We start from the raw sequence: 15,911 nt of genomic DNA on the forward strand, positions 1-15,911 counted from the left end.
ATGTAATATTTGCCATATTCAAAATTTTTAAATTTTATTTATTATTGTTGTGTGAATGTAAGCATGTTCCGGTGTCAGGGAGCTCATGTGGGGGGCGGTCAGAAGCCAATTTTTAGGAGTCACTTTTCTCCATTGTGAGCTCCAAGGATCAGATCAAATTCTCAGGTCATTAGGCATGTACAGCTCACCAGCCCAGGATTTCAGTACACTTATATAATGTATAGGATCTCAGTAGATGTCTTAGTCAGTGTTCTATTGCTGGGAAGAGACACCATGACCAAGGCAACTCTTATAAAGGAAGGCATTTAATCGGGGGCTGGCTTACAGTTTCAGAGGCTTAGTCCGTTATCACCATGGTAGAGAGCATGGGGCTAACAGGCCAGGTGTGAGCTTTTTGAAACCTCCATGCCCACCGGCAATGACACACTTTCTCCAACAAGGCCACACCTATTCTAACAAGCCACACCTCCCAACCCCTCCCCCCACTTTTCCTAATTTTTCTTAAAGTTTCTTTTAAATGAAATCACCACACCAGAGTAATGGCCTATATTATCTCCTCACACATTTATCAATTCTTTTTGCTGGGTATATCTTGTCTACTAGCTTTTTCTGAAGTATCTAATTACTGGCACCCACAGTTAGTCTACTGTGTTATAATACATTAGTAATTATTTTCCCTAAGCTGAGGGTATAATTCAGTGGTTCAGTCCCCAGCACCACATACAAAATAGTTATTTGTCTTTTACTATTGCTCCCTGTGCCTGTTGACCATCTCTCTCTGTACTCCCACCCCCACCCCATTAGTTTTTCTCTTAAGCAGATTCCCATCTTTAAGTCTTGAAGACAGTAAACACATCATATGTGGCCAGGCATGGAGGCACATGCCTGTAGTCCTAGCAATGAAAGATGGGGGAGATCTTGAGTTTAAGGAACACCTTTTGATTCTCAAGAATAGACCATATAGCCAGGAGTGCCCAGCACTGGGGGGTGGGGGTGAGGGTCATGGCTGTCCACGGTTCAGGATAATTTTCTTTCTCCAGAACAATAGTCCACTTCTTGGCAAAGGAGAAGAACATTTACTGCACACCTACTATGTGTTAGGAGCACAGCACAGAGATAAAACTCTCTATCACAGTAGGTTTGTCTTTCTGCCCTCTGTTCCTAGTCTTTATATGTATATAGAAAATATACCCAACAAATAGCCATTTCTGAGCTGACCGTGGTGACATACACCTGCGGAAGCAGAAGGATCAAAAGTTCAAGGTTATAGCATCATAGTGAACTTGAAGCTGGCCTTGGTCAAAACCAGGGTTGGCAAGAAGGCAGATGGTTCAGGAGATAAAGGCACGTGCCACTAAGCCTGACACCTGAGTTTGAGTCCCAGAACCGACATGAGTGAGAGAACTGACTCTCACAAACTGTGCTCTGACCTCCACATGCAATGTGTACACACACACCAGAAATGCAAAACAAAATAAAAACAAAACTATTTCTTACGATGTAACTAGCTCTCTCAACCTCCCTTTGAGGTAGTATTATCTTTTGGTGTTTCAGATAAGAGAAACAACACTCAGAAATTTGAGGTTCAGCTGTGAGGTGACATATCTAGTAGGATGAATCCAGCCATCCAAACCCAAGGCTTAGTGGTTCGACATTATTCCTGCTATGTCAAACTTCTTTGTGCCCTACTGTCATCACCTTCCCATCTTAATTTAGATTTCTTAGGCTCTCGCTGAGTAGCCCAAGCTTGATTTCCAGTTGCAATCCTGCCTCAGCCTCCAAATGCTTAGATTATAGGTACATATCACCATGCCATTCCATTTTGCTTTTCCACACAGGGTCTCGTGTAGCCTAGGCTGGCCTTGAATTTGCTACACAAAAATAACCTTGAATTTGTAATACTCCTGCCACCATGCCCTAAATTCTGGGATTACAGTGATGGACCATTAAACCCTGTTTTTTGGAGTGCTGAGGGTGTCAAACCCAGTGCTTTTGTGAATGCTAGGTCAACACTCTACAAACTCCTCCCCTTTTTCAATAAAGAAGATGCACCTCCATCGCCTTAATATTCTTTCATTCTAGAATCTGAGTAGGCTTGGCTGTCCTGGAACTCGCTCTGTAGACCAGGCTGGCCCCAAACTCATAGAGATCTACCTGCTTCTGCTTCCCTAGTGCTGGGATTAAAGTCGTGCACCACCACCACCTGGCTGAATATGAGCCTTTCTAATCTGGCAGAGAGCCACTAAAATAAGTCTTCCTCATTTGGAAGACACTCCCAGAAAACATATAACTCCTAGCATAGACCTCGTTAACTTACCAAGGGTAATTGCCAGGTTTTAGCGCACACCCCAAATCTTCTGAAGGGCTTAAGACTCAGAGCGCTGGGTTCCCTTGCCAGGGCTTCTGATTTAATATCTAGAATGAGTCTTTCCTTAGTGTAGACTTCATCATCCTTAGAATAAAGCTGTCTCCTAACAGACGTTCCTTAATGTCTGAATGGATGTTCCCCAAATACATATCTGCCTATTCCCTACAACATATCTTTTTTTTTTTTTTTTACCAGAGTCCCCCCCCATTTTTTTTTTTACCAATGCCCCCCCACCTACCCCTAACCAGCTTCCTTCCTTGGCAGGTTGATAATTCTCATCTCAGCTTAGTGCTAGGTGTTAATCTAAGCAGCAGACTGCTCTGGACAAGGATTTGTGTGAGAAGTGGTTAATAAGCATCATGGGAGGCGGGGAGGGAAGAAGTGTGGTAGGGTCCTGCGGGACCCAGAAAGAACTTAGACCAAGAGACTTGGGAACTGGCTCGGATCTGTTTCCAGCACCCACATTCTTTGTCCTCTATGACCTCTGGCCCACCCACTGGCTCAGCTTAAAACTTTAATGTGTTTGGCAAGAAGGAAACCCTCTGCTGGCCACTTGAGGGGGTGCGGCTCAGAATGGAAAGGGGGGTGACTATAAAAGAGAGAGCTCCCTCTCTTCCACAGTACAGCAGCAAAGTTCATTCTCTCTTCCTTGGCTCCCTAACACAGGCATCTAAGTGGTGAACTTGGAGGGGCCTACCCTGCTTTCTTGAACTCTAGCATGATGGTCTTCAGAGATGGGCCTCGCTTTTAAAGAGAGTATGTTGTTCCTGGCCACCACACATGAGTCGTTCCCTCCACATTCTCCCTACATGATCCATTTCTCACCACAGGCCCAGAAACAGCTACAGGCATGGCCTGAAACCTCTAAAGAAAAAAAAAATCCTTTCTGCTTATGGATTGATTGGTTGGTTCATTGATTGGTTTGGTTTTTGTTATAGCAACAGACTATAACCTAAATAGAAAATCATTTGTTTTTTGTTTGTTTGTTTGTTTGTTTAGTTGGTTTTTGTTTTGTTTTGTTGTGTTTTGTTTTGAGACAGGGTGTCTCAGTGTGGCCCTCCCTGTCTTAGAACTCACTTTGTAGACCAGGCAGAGATCTGCCTGCCTGTGCCTCTTGAGTACTGGGATTAAAGGCCAGCTCCAACACAAAGCAATTTAACTGAAGCATTTAAACAAGTGTTCTACCATTGAGCTGCATTCATGGCCTCTGAAGCAGCATTTCTCTCTCGCTCCTGTTATATGCTATTATTTCCTTTGATAGGAAGGAAATGAGGGACTCTCTGAACTGCAGATGTCGACTTCTTTACAAAAGCCTCTCTTTAAGATTTTTTATTTGTTTGTATGGGTGTTTTGCCTTCGGGCATGTCTGCGCATCACATGCGTGTGTGGTGTTCACAGAGGCCACAAGAGGGCATCAGATCTCTTGGAACTGGAGTTACAGATGGTTGAGAGCTTGTGGGGGTGTTCAAAATTGAACCTGATCCTCGGGAAGAGCAGCAAGTGCTCTTCTCCATAGTGAGCTATGTCTCCAGTCCATATAAACATTACTGTGTATTAGTTTCAGTTTGTCTTGCTGTGAAAACTATCCTTCTAAAAGCACCTTAGGGGACAAAGGGTTTATCAGGCTCATAATTCCAAGTTACAGTCCAGTCATTTCAGAGACGTCAAGGTGGCAGGAACTTGACACAGCCACAGTCTTGGGCAAAGAGAACAAATGTGTACCTGCTTACTAGTGCTCAGCTATTTCTCTACAGTACAGATTCCTGCCTAGGAAATGGTGCCACCCACAGTCTTCCTACCTCAACACAATCAAGGTAATCCCACACAGACATGCTCACAATGGGTCAGCATGATCTAGACTGTCTTTCAAGGAGAATCTCTTCTCAGGTGATTCTAGATTATGTCAAGTTGCCAACTATCACAACTGGAAACTGAATGTAGGGTTTTGCTAGGTGAGCACTGTATTATTAGGCCATGGTCCTAACCAAAATCTGTTTCTTTATCTCTCTTCACTCAGTACAACTTGAAGTCCCGTAACAATAACCTGTGGCTCATGTTTTTTGCCCTCAGAGAACCCGAGTTCAATTCCCAGCATGGTATGGGAATGATATCTTCACCTCCCTTTTTTCCCCTCTCAACCTCAACCCTCCCTGCTCTTCACTTATTCCAGTCCTGAGCACAGTTTATTCATCCAACAATCAAGCGCTCTTCTGAGTTGTGGACTTGTCCCACACAAGCAGCCATACTAGTTCCTACCCCCTGGGTTCCTTGTCTCACCAACACCCTTCAAAACACTGAATACGTCAGGATTTGGTATTTTCTTTTTCTTAATATGTATTTACTTATTTATTTATTTATACTTATTATATATACATCGTTCTGCCTGCATGTATGCCTGCATGCCAGAAGAGGGCACCAGATCTCATTATAGATGGTCATGAGCCACCATGTGGTTGATGGGAATTGAACTCAGGACCTCTGTAAGAGCAGGCATTGCTCTTAACCTCTGAACCACCTCTCCAGCCCAGGGTTTAGTATTTTCAATTCCAATTTCTTATGCATATTAAAAAAAAAAAAAAAAAAAAAAGAGGCACTGCAATCCTTCTGAGGCTGCCTTCATTTTTGTTGCTGGTTAAGAGGTAGCCTCTTCCTGAAGTCTTTCCTAATTTCTCCATGTAACTATGTATATAATTCAACCATCATCTTCCATGTTAAATAGGCTCTTTCTGAGCTCCATCCTGAGCTTTGCTTCTGACTTTGGACCCTTCTGTTATTCTGCTTACCTTGTCCTGCCTGCAAGTCCCCCCAAGAAAGTCCCAAGTTTCTAATCTTTGTATTTTTTATAATCTACCTAAAGACTCAATAAAAATTGGTAAAATATTTTGTTTCCTAATTCTACCTGACATAGGCAGCTTTTAAAAGCTATTGGCTTGTTTTTTATTTGAGATAGGCTCTTTCTACACAGCCTGTCCTGGTTGTCCTGGAACTATGTAGACCAGGCTGGTCTCCAACTCAAGAGACCTGCATACTCTCCTGAATGCTGGTATTAAAGGTGTGTATGACCACACCTGCTGTAATAGGCAGTGTTTGCAGTAAGAGATCAAGGCAGGAAGATAACCTGAAGATAAATCTGAGACACTGTCCTTTTTTAATATTTATTATTATTATTTTTTTTCAAAACAGTATTTCTCTTTGTAGCCTTGACTATCCTGGTTCACTTTGTGGACCAGACTAGCCTCAAACTCAGAGGTCCACCCACCTCTGCCTCCCCGAGAGCTCGGATTTCAGGCGTGCCACTGCACCTGACAAAACCCTATCCCTCAAAGCAAAGCAAAATTTAAAAAAAAAAAAAAAAATCAGTCCTTTCATCCTTTTTTTTTTCTTCCAAGACAGGATTTCTGTGCAGCCCTGGAACTCTCTTTGTAGACCAGGCTATCAATGAACTCAGAGATCCACCTGCCTCTGCCTCCCAAATGCTGTGGTTAAAGGCGTACACTACCATGCCCGGCTCATTTTTCTTTTTAGCAATGCTGGAAATGAAACTCAGGGCCTTGTTTAGGCAGGACAGCGTAAGCAGTGACAGACGGTCCAAAGTCAGAAGCAAGGCTCAAGATGGAACTCAGTAAGTTGATGGTGGTGGTAGCTGAATCAGACATACATACCTGGACAGTTTGGGAAGGTTTCATCCTGTAAGAGGCTGAAGTTCAGAAATCCTTTTGAGCAGCTGTCTAAGGTCCTTGAGAGTATTTCCTTTATCCAGACTGAGGAAAGGGCAGAGGCCATGAAAGCGTAACACGCTCAGGAATGGCTGGACAGACTTAGGATGGGTGGTCAGGAAGTGCAAGCGTGAGGAACTGAGTCTAGACGCCCAGCATGTACATAAAGCTGTACACAGGGTGGTGTGTCGGGAACCTAGCGATGGGCAGGGGCAGAGAAGGCAAATTCCCGCAGCTCACTGGCCAGTGAGTTAGCACATACCTCCTACCTACAGATAGCCACACTCACATAATATACATTTTTTTCTTTAGTTTCTGAGACTGGAGTTCTGTGTAGCCCTGGCTGTCCTGGAACTCACTCTGTAGACCAGGCTGACCTTGAATTCAAAGATCCACCAGCCTCTGCCTTCCGAGTGCTGGAAATAAAGCCATGTACCACCACCATCCAGCTGTCGAATTCTTTATTAATTGAAAAAAAAAAAAAAAAGAATGGTTCTAATTTTGAGGAATTTCAACTTCTTAAAGAACTCAATGAAAGGGGCGAGACTGCTAAGCAGTTAAGAACACTTGTTGCTCTTATAGAGACCCAGATTCAGTTCCCAGCACTCACATGGTAGCTCACAGCTGTCTGCAGCTTCAGTTCCAGAGGAATGGTCACCCTCTTTTGACCTCCATGGTCCCTGCACACCACATACATGCAGGCAAAATACTCATACACACAAAATAAAAATGAACATGCGATAAACATGTGTACGATTTTTTAAAAAAATCTAGCCAAAGTACATCCACTCTCTAGAAAAGTGTATAGACACACAACTTTCTAACTTGATTCCTGGCCCTTGAGTACTTGGCATTCTCTGGGTGATTTCCCAACCCACCTCTACTCCAGATTCCTTTGCAGCCCCACAACCCCAGCCTATCCCTGAGGCACAGGGTTATAGTTAGGACTGAGAGTTCAGTCCTCGTACCATTTATATCCATTCTGTAATACCGCTGGCATTCGCTAACAGCCACGTACTTGGGGCCTCCTTCCACAGAGCTGGTAGATGCCCTGGAAGAAACAGACAACCTCTAATAACAGCTCAAGTGCTTCTTTTATTACTAAAAACACAACTGTCACACATATACAGTGTCTCCAATCCTGTCCCTGAAGATAACAAGTGTCCCTGGAATGTAAAAGGAAATCTTGAGAGAAATGGCACCTGGTGCTCAGTGAGGAAATGGCCCTTGTACAGCACAGTCACTCATCCCCTGGCCAATAGACCCCTGGAGATAGGAATGGACGTGGACTAAACATTTACTCACTGTCTAGCATGGCAAGGGAGTATGCTTAAGCCTGGAAACAGCTCCTCTAATGAGAACACACATGTAGGATTTCCTCAATCAATCCAACTCCACAGGTTCCCCACAAAGAACAGTATAGGGGGAAACGAAATTACTCAGTCTATAGAATGATGCCGCCTGAGTCAGAGGGGACACTGTTCTCAGCACCACTTCTGAAGGCATCCAAGAACAAATGCTGCCCATTGGGGTACTGCTTCCTGCCTGGCTCAAACTCCAAGACCTGGAGTAGGAGTTGTCAGGCTCTGCCGCCTTAGCCCATCTGGACCCCTGGATCCTCAGGTATTCCTTGGAGCTTTTCCATCTCCCTCAAGGGTGGCTCAGAGACTGGCGGGGGCTCTCCTGGAGCTTCGGACAGCACATAGTAGACAATGTCTCGCTGGCCCTGGGTGTCCGTCTGACCGACCATATGAATGGGGTTGCCCTGAGAAGCTGAGAGGGTTGTCCCCTCAACAACCCCACCTTCCTCTTCTGTCTCTTCCTCAGGTCCTGGGGACCCCAGCACTGTTTCTAGAACAATGCCCTGCAGGCTGTTCTCATTCAGTGCCAACCCTGGATCTGATCCTTCTTGTAGCTGCTGCAGTAACTGCTGTGTCAGCTCCACACTCTCATAGCGAACTAACTGTAGCCGCATGTAGCCATCTTCATGCTCCTTGTACCTGCAGAAGAAGGCAGCAGACAGCAGAGGATGAAGAAATGGCCTAAAGACAGGTTGAAGATACAAACTGGGTACCTAAGGCTTAGGATTCAGTGTGATAGAACTGAAGATTTAAATAAATAAATAAATCTCTTTTTTTTCCCCCCAAGGAATATGTAGAAGAAAGGCTCAGAGGAGAGGACTCAAAATGGAAAAACTAATGCAGAAGCCCAACCCAATAGAGACTGATGGGCCCTATAATGGCTGTGTCGAAGTTTATGAAGGTTGTGGAGCTGAAGGTCGGGACCCTCAGCCTTAATTCTGGCTCTGGCTACAGGACTTTTTGCACTACTTGTAAAGTCTGAAACTAAGCTTTGCATTAGAAAAGTCACAGCCTTGCATAGTGACAAACACCTTTAATCTCATAAGAGGCAGAGGCAGAGGTAGAGGCAAGGATAGAGGTGGATGGATCTCTGTGAGTTCAAGGCCAGCCTGTTCTACATAATAGGTTCTAGCCCAGCCAAGACTGTACGGAGATTCTGTCCTTACAACAAACAAACAAACAACAAGATGAAAACCAAACAAATAACAGTATTTGCTCCACCATTTTTAAGGTTGAGACTAAACACAGATGGTAGGTATCAAAGTACCATAAATTCAAAGGTTTTTTTTTTTTCCTTTTTAAAAATTCTGTCAGGCTGGTGAAATGGCCAGGCATGATGATCTGAGTTCAATATCTGAAAGCCACATAAAAGTAAGAGAGAAACAATTTCACAAGTTGTGTCCCCGACCTCTACAGGAGCATTGGCAACCCCCCAACCATATACACACAATAATAAACAAAAACAAAAGAAGTGTATAAATCTAGACATACCGAAAACGAGGGTGTCCTGAGGGCCACTTGAATTGGTGCTTCTTGCGAAGGTGCACAGTGAGGTTGTTGCCACGTGTGAAGCATTTGTCACAGACATGACATTTGTACCTTGGCTCTGAGTCTCCCTGATGAGATGGAAGGAGGAAACGAGGTCAGCTTCTCACTCATACACCTGCTAAGCTAAGCCTTCCCCAGCGGCCACTTACTTCATGCACTTTGCGGTGATGGGACTTGATAGAGCTGAGGGATCGGGCACTGAAGCTGCAGTTCTCGAAGTCACACCTGTAGGCCGACTCCTTGCTGTGGGTGTCCAAGTGCTTCCGGAGGTCAATCAGATTCTTGCAGCTGCCAGGAGAAATAAGGAGGGGTTGGAGAAAACAGGGAACCCTAGCGCTTGAGTCCTATATTTTGATCCCTGGATCCCCTTACCTGTAGTCACAACAGTCACATTTAAAGGGACGGTCCTCACTGTGTCGAAAGCGCATGTGATTTCGGAGGGAGGAAGGCAGTGGGCAGGTCATGTCACACAGAGGGCATTTATAGTGATTCACTGAGGAGCAGAGAAGAGACAATGCTCTATGATGGGACTCACGGACCTTGAGGGAGGGTTGGAAGGCTTGGGCACAGGCCACTCACCGTGGTTCCGCATGTGGTCTCGCAGCAGCCTCTCTGTGGCAAATCTCTTGGAACAGTGGGAGCACTGGAAACGCTGCTCTGCGGTAGAGTGGGCAGAACAAAGGAACTGGAGAACAGTAAAGGGCAGAGAAGAGGGGGACCATCCCAGACAGAAGGGAACCACCCAAGGAGCAAAGGGAAGCTACAGATGGGATTTGGAGTCCAGACCTGAGTTAAACCCAGCTTTTATCACTTACTAGCTGTGTGATCTCAGGTAAATGATTTAAGCTCTCTGAGCCTCAGTTTCCTCATCTGTAAAAAGGGGAATAAGAAGCCTACCTCATGGGGCTGCTGTGAGGATTCCTGAGATAACTGATGCCAAAAACAGTAAGTGCTGAATAATGTCTAAGTCTAGGGAGGCTCCTGCTCCCAAAAGGGGAAAAGAGCCTGGTACAGATCTCTTCAGCAGCCACCTCCCCTGGGAAGATAGCCTCGTCTTCACTTTAAGTAGGATATCCCACACTCTCCCACTTCTTTCCAACTGCTTACGATCCAATGAGGTCTGGCGACGGATGTGATCTAAGAACTTGGTGTTGTTGGCAAACATGCCCCCACAGGTGGGACAAGCCACTACCTTCTCCTGGGTGTGGCTGCGGAGGTGTTCTCGAAGCTTACACCGGTCCTTGAAGGTACACGTACAGCCTAGGAAGGAAGATCTGATTATGTCCCATCCTTAAATCTCCCTCCCCAACTTGGCTCTGGCACCCCAAATTTCTCCAGCCAGTAGCCTATGTTGTCTTGCAGGATTGATCCCACCTATCCCTGGCTCCTCTAGACCCTAACACCTATAGTTTCAACCACAGGCCAGAGAAGAGGGGTTGCCCTACCTTTCCAGCCACACTGCACCACATGGTTGTCCTTGCTGACAGCTTGGTATTCACAGCACAGGCTGTGCGCATCCACGTGCCGATAGAACCACTCAGGATTGTCGAAAGTACTCTGTGCCGGGGCAACTTGGGGTAAGGACTAAGAGTGGTTAGAGGGACTCTCACCCATGTCAAGAGGGGGTTTCTTGCTCTCCTCAAATTAACTTGTGGGAATGGGAAAGTTTTAAGACAAAGGAGTTACATAAGAATAGAGGAGGGATACTAGCAGGAGTCTCATAAATATAAGGCACCCCGGAAAGAGCCAAGGTATCTTGAGTCATGATCCCCAGCTTCCTCCACCCCTATTTCTGGCACTATCTGCTAACCTCGCAGTGTTCCCATAGACACAGGAAATGGTCAGGGATGTCAGGGATGACGTTCCGGCTCTGGAAGTCCAAAATGCAGGGGCTGAGGTCAGCCTGGTTTTGCAGAGCTTGCAGTCCCCACTGTTTCAGCTTGGTGTGGTAGCAGTGGAAGTAGACATGGCGGGTGAGGTCGGCAGAACTGTCCAGACAGCAAAAGCCACATTCCTGCCATAAGCAGGAGAATTCTTCCTCTGCAGAAAGGTTTAGAAGGAATGGTCTGACACTTGGCAAGCTCAGTTCGCTTTCCATCTCAAACATTAAGCAGGACTCTGACCAAGGATGAACAGAATTTATCCACCATGTAACAGTACTTAATGACTTTCAACCAAGTCGGGTATTGCGGATATAACAAGGAGGCAGGAGTCCCAGTCCTTGTCCTCACCTAGCTTTCAGTCAGAGATTAAGTAACCAGACCTACAGAACTACAACTAGTGGCAAGGGATATGGGGTCAGGTACGTGGCACCAACAAGTGTTACACAGAGCCTGTAAGCCCAGAACTCAGGAGGGAGAAGCAAGCGAACCTGAGAGTTCGAGGCCAGCCTGGTCTACAAGACGAGTTCCTGGACAGCCAGACCCTGTCTCAAAATAGACAAGGAGCTGTCCTCCCTTTCTCTAACAGCTGGATTTCCCGCCTGCTCTTGCACTCTTTCCACTTTCCTTACCAAGTGGGTCCTCTTCCTCTTCTTCCTCCTTAGAGCCATGCATGTGCTGTTGCAGGTGCTGAGTGACATGCTCAAAGAACTCCTCCATAGCTGAGCACACAAAAGAGCAGGACCCCCACTCACACTGGAGCCCCAGATTCTCTTTCCGGGCAACTTTTCCAGGAGGTGACATGGCCTTTATCTCAGAGGAAGAAATCTAGAGCTGTAAGATTGTATCCCAGGCTGCTGGAGGCAAAGGGACTAGAGAGCAGCCTGCCAAGGGTAGCAGGTACTTTTCAGTATCTTGTGCTTTTTTCGGTAAGGATGAGCCAGCAGTTTCTCAACCCCTAGGGGCTGTCTGGTCTCCTGAGAAGAGAGAACAATACTGAGCATGTGCCAAGCACTAAGCTAAAGACTTTAACAGACATTTTCTCATATAGTGTCAGAGCATATTCCCATGGGAGATGGAACAATGCTCAGCTTCAAAGAGAGGCACCAGGGTTAAAACCCAGATTCCACCACCTACCACCCACTAGTTGTGAGGCCTCTGCCAAAATGGGGATAACAAAACTTTTTGTTCTGAACTTCACGCTTACTCTATGTCAGATACAGTATTATTTTGTTGGGGATGGAGAGATGGTTCAGATTAACAGCCCTGCATGCTCTGCTAGGAGGACCTGTTTAGATTCCTAACAACCATATGGCTGCTCACAACCATCCATCTATATAGAACTCTAGATCCAGAGGATGCGACCCCCTTCTTCCGCCCTCTGATGGTGTTACAGTCATGTGATACAGACAACTCATGCAGGTAAGACACCCCCACACACATTAAAGTAAAAATAAATTTCATGGGGCTACAAAGATGGCTCGGTGATTAAAAGAGGCCCTGGGTCCAATTGCCAGTCCACATGGCAGCTCACAACCATAACTCCTGTTCCAGAGGATCCAACACCCTCACACAGACATAGGTTCAGGCAAAACCCCACTGCATAGAAATTAAAAATAAACAAGTTTAAAAAAACAAAAAACAAAACAAAAAAACTCCGTTCTTTGGAGGGGAAGACACATGGAGTCTGCTACTCGAATTATCCAGAAGCTGCGGAATTGGGCATCTGGGGACCCAGCCACCTCCTAATCTCCCTGTGGGCCCCAGTCACAAGCTATCCAACAATTACTACTGTACTCGTGATGGTCACCGGGAAGTTGTGACTCCCTCAATCATCACGTCTTCACAAAAGGTCTTGGTGTCAGGCAAGACAGCTGAGAGCTCTGCTGTGGCAGTCACTGAGAAGATGGCAGTGACACCTGCTCCTCCCATAAAGAGGTGGGAGCTGTCTAAGGACCAGCCATACCTGTGACCCTGCCCTAGGCTACCTTGCCATGTCTCCACGGCCATGTGACCACTTTTCCACCTTGGATTCCTGCTGGGGCGAGCATGACCTAATTTATAACAAATACATTGAATGCCACATTACTTCAAAAAAAAAAAAAAAAAAAAAACAACTCAAAAAATACCATTGTTTTGGGTATTTTTGGTACTGAGGACTGAACCTAGGACCTTATAATTTGGGACAGGATTTTTCCTAAGTGGCCGAGGCTGACCTTAAACACACTCTGTAGTCTAGTGTGCTGAAATCCTCCTGCCTCAGACTCCCAAATAGCTGGGATTACAGGTTTGTGCTAACAAACCCAGCCATAGTAAGCACTGTGTATGTGTGTGTTTGGGGGTGGACCTGTGTGATTCCTCAAGAATCAATCATTTGAGGGTTTTTTGTTGTTTTGTTTTACAAGACAGAGTTTCTCTGTGTAGCCCTGACTATCCTGGAACTCACTCTTTAGACCAGGCTGTCTCAAACTCAAGAGGTCCCCCTGCTCTGCTGTGCTGGGATTAAAGGCGTGTGCCACCACTACCTAGCTGAAGGTTTTGTTTCTTTACTTTTAATATAGTTTCTTGTTGGCCTGGAGCTCACCAGGTAGGCTAGACTGGCTAACCAGTGAGCTCCAAGGATCCTCCTGTCTCTACTTCCAGAGATACACGGGCCTTTTTACAGCAGAGTCTACCTTGACCCAGCCGTCTCTGCCTACGTTAAATGTTAGGACATCAAATCCTAGATGACTGCTAGTATTAAATGTCTGAGCCACTACACCTGAACATTGAACTTTGTTTTTAAATTTGAGCTCTGGAGATCAAACTTACGGCCTCCTGATGTTTCTGAAGCATGTACTTGACTGACTGAGCCACCCCTCTAGTCTCATATTAAGCATTTTATTTGCATCATGTAACTGATGACACTACTCGATGAATCAGGCACCATTTAAACCTCATTTATAGATAACCTGAAGCTGACAAAAATTTATGCAAGGCCATCTAATGATGGCAGGTCAGGTTAGGCTGAAACCAAAGTTCATATTATTTCATATAGCCTACATATGATCCAGAACCTTTGACCTTACTGGATTATGTTGCCAAATCTCTTGCCAGGCTTTCAATGCCAAACATTCTGTCTTTGCTTTGCCTACTCAATGCTTGATCCCACCACTCACTTAATGTTAAAATGAAGATTCCATTTGAAGCTGGGAGCGATGTCATACACCTTTAATCCTAGCACTCTGAGAGTCAGAGGCAGGCGGATATATGTGAATTCAAAAGCCAGCCAGGTCTAGAAAGTGAGTCCGGGATAGCCAAGGCCACACAGAGAAACCCGGTCTTAAAAAAACAAAACAAAACAAAACAAACAAAAAGATTCCATTTGAATGTAGGAACCCTGTTTATGCTCTACCTTCAGCATCTGTACTTTGCTAAATTGCCACACACATACACCCCTCAACAGGGTTTTTCTGTGTAGCCCAGGCTGGCCTCAAACTCTGTCTCCCAGAATGCTGAGATTACAGCGCTTGGCTTCTAAATATTCTTGAGAACATAAATATTTGTTTTAAATAAAAATGAGAACAAAGTTAAATGTTCATGTCTCGGAAAATAAGGTTGGGGGGGAGGGGGGGAGGTGCTGGCCTTTGAGGCAGATCACTTGAGAGTTTCAGGCCAGCCAGAGTTACAAAGTAAGGTGTCAAAATAGAATCTACTATGTACAACATACTGTGTGTATCTGTCTGAAGAGAGAATCAGACGATGGAAAAGGAAAAAGAAACTCCTTAGTTTTGTGATCTTAACGCACTACTAGGGCTCAATGAAGCACAACTACACGTATCCTTGTTTCTTAGCGCTAACCCAGTGATGGGCGGCATCCAACCCCCAGGATCCCTACCTAACACTTCATCAGCAGTAACAGTACCAAACGATCCCATCAACAAATAAGAGAGTACAGCGTATCGCTGGGCTCCAGTGAACTCGGAGCCACAATAGAGAAAAAGAAAGGCCCAGGTCCTGAACAAGGACTCACAGACGAGGATCTGACGGCTGAACGCGGTAGGGAAAACCAAGCGCGCGACGAGGGCGACCTGGACACAAAAAGGCCCGTGGGCAGGCTCGCCTAAGGGCTGAGGCCGGGACCACGCTTCGGAGGGCGGCTGGAACTCCAAGGAGGAAGGAGACCGTTCGGCGGCGCCCAGCCCGGCGGGCTTCCCAGAATCCGCGTCGTCGAGCGCGGCGCCGACCGAGTCCGGCCGCAGCGACCCGCAGGCCGAGGGCGCGGAGGCGCAGGGCCGGCCCGGACGCCTCGCCGAGCCCCTCCGGGACGCCTGGCCTTCCCAAGGCTCCGGAGAGCGGCCCAGCAGTCACACCAGCGGGGCTCCTCGACCCCACTCACCTGCCAGCGCCGCGGGGCCGCCCGGCGCCCCACCCACCTCACACCATACACCCACACGAGTTTGAGCGACGGCCAGCGACAGCCAATCGCCACTCCCCAACTCGACCGGCAGCCAATGGCCGCTGCGTCTGGCGGAACCCGTGCGCACCAAAACACGGAAGAGGCGGGAACGGCACGGCAGAGGGCCCCGTTTCCCGAAGGGTACAGTGAGGGCCGAAAGGATGTGGGAAAAGTTAGCGTCACCCGCAAACGGGGGTTGGGGCTGCTCTAGGCAGTGCGCAGGCGGGAAGCGCTGAGGCTCGGAGGCCCTCTACTGCGCAGACTCCGCGCCCACCACCTACTGGGCATGCGCCTAGGTTAAACCCGGTTGTCTTCGTTCTCACAGCTTCTGTGTTTCCGTTAGCCGGGTAGGTGGTTCCTCTACGCGGGGGTACCAGATTCATCTGTGATTTTCTTGGTTTTCTATGTACCCCAGGCTGACCTTGAACTCACAGAGGTCCAGCTAACCCCAGGCTGATCTTGAACTCACAGAAGTCCACCTGCATTTGCCACCCAAGTGTGGCTAGTAAAGGCATAGACCAACACATTTACCCGGTGACCTCAACCTTCAGATCCATCTGCTCTAGCACCGCATACTGAGATTATAGATTCTGCCGCCTC

At 46.7% G+C, this 15,911-nt stretch overlaps 1 protein-coding gene and 1 pseudogene across 3 annotated transcripts; one reads left to right on the forward strand and one right to left on the reverse strand.

Moving 5' to 3' along the window:
- Positions 1-7,159: 7,159 nt before the first annotated feature.
- Hinfp (histone H4 transcription factor) lies at positions 7,160-15,355 on the reverse strand. 3 transcript variants are annotated; one of them, XM_021659377.2, is made up of 10 exons: positions 15,252-15,355; positions 11,506-11,850; positions 10,804-11,033; positions 10,439-10,550; positions 10,101-10,253; positions 9,573-9,650; positions 9,366-9,486; positions 9,143-9,281; positions 8,937-9,061; positions 7,160-8,084 (listed from the first exon to the last, which is right to left on the reverse strand). In XM_021659377.2, exons 2-10 carry the CDS (start codon positions 11,675-11,677, stop codon positions 7,679-7,681), a joined length of 1,536 nt encoding a protein of 511 aa, XP_021515052.1. In that variant the 5' UTR covers positions 11,678-11,850; positions 15,252-15,355; the 3' UTR covers positions 7,160-7,678. The 3 variants fall into 3 exon arrangements, with proteins under 3 accessions (XP_021515052.1, XP_021515053.1, XP_021515056.1); XM_021659378.2 differs by lacking the exon at positions 15,252-15,355 and adding an exon at positions 14,886-15,244; XM_021659381.2 differs by lacking the exons at positions 10,439-10,550; positions 10,804-11,033; positions 11,506-11,850; positions 15,252-15,355 and adding an exon at positions 9,809-9,863 and having other exon boundaries at positions 10,101-10,184.
- Positions 12,545-12,921, forward strand: LOC110562579 (NADH dehydrogenase [ubiquinone] 1 alpha subcomplex subunit 7-like; annotated as a pseudogene).
- Positions 15,356-15,911: the final 556 nt, after the last annotated feature.

The sequence above is a fragment of the Meriones unguiculatus genome, chromosome 1 (assembly GCF_030254825.1).
Source record: "Meriones unguiculatus strain TT.TT164.6M chromosome 1, Bangor_MerUng_6.1, whole genome shotgun sequence".
Classification (NCBI taxonomy): Eukaryota; Metazoa; Chordata; class Mammalia; order Rodentia; family Muridae; genus Meriones; species Meriones unguiculatus.

Bases quoted from the DNA above. Each gene is read 5' to 3' on its own strand.
- Hinfp (XM_021659377.2), bottom strand. From the start codon at position 11,677: ATGTCACCTCCTGGAAAAGTTGCCCGGAAAGAGAATCTGGGGCTCCAG. The intron at 10,551-10,803 runs GTTAGCAGATAG...GCCCCGGCACAG, and splicing joins GTCTATGGGAACACTGCGAG to AGTACTTTCGACAATCCTGA. The intron at 9,062-9,142 runs GTAAGTGGCCGC...CCATCTCATCAG, and splicing joins ATCACCGCAAAGTGCATGAA to GGAGACTCAGAGCCAAGGTA.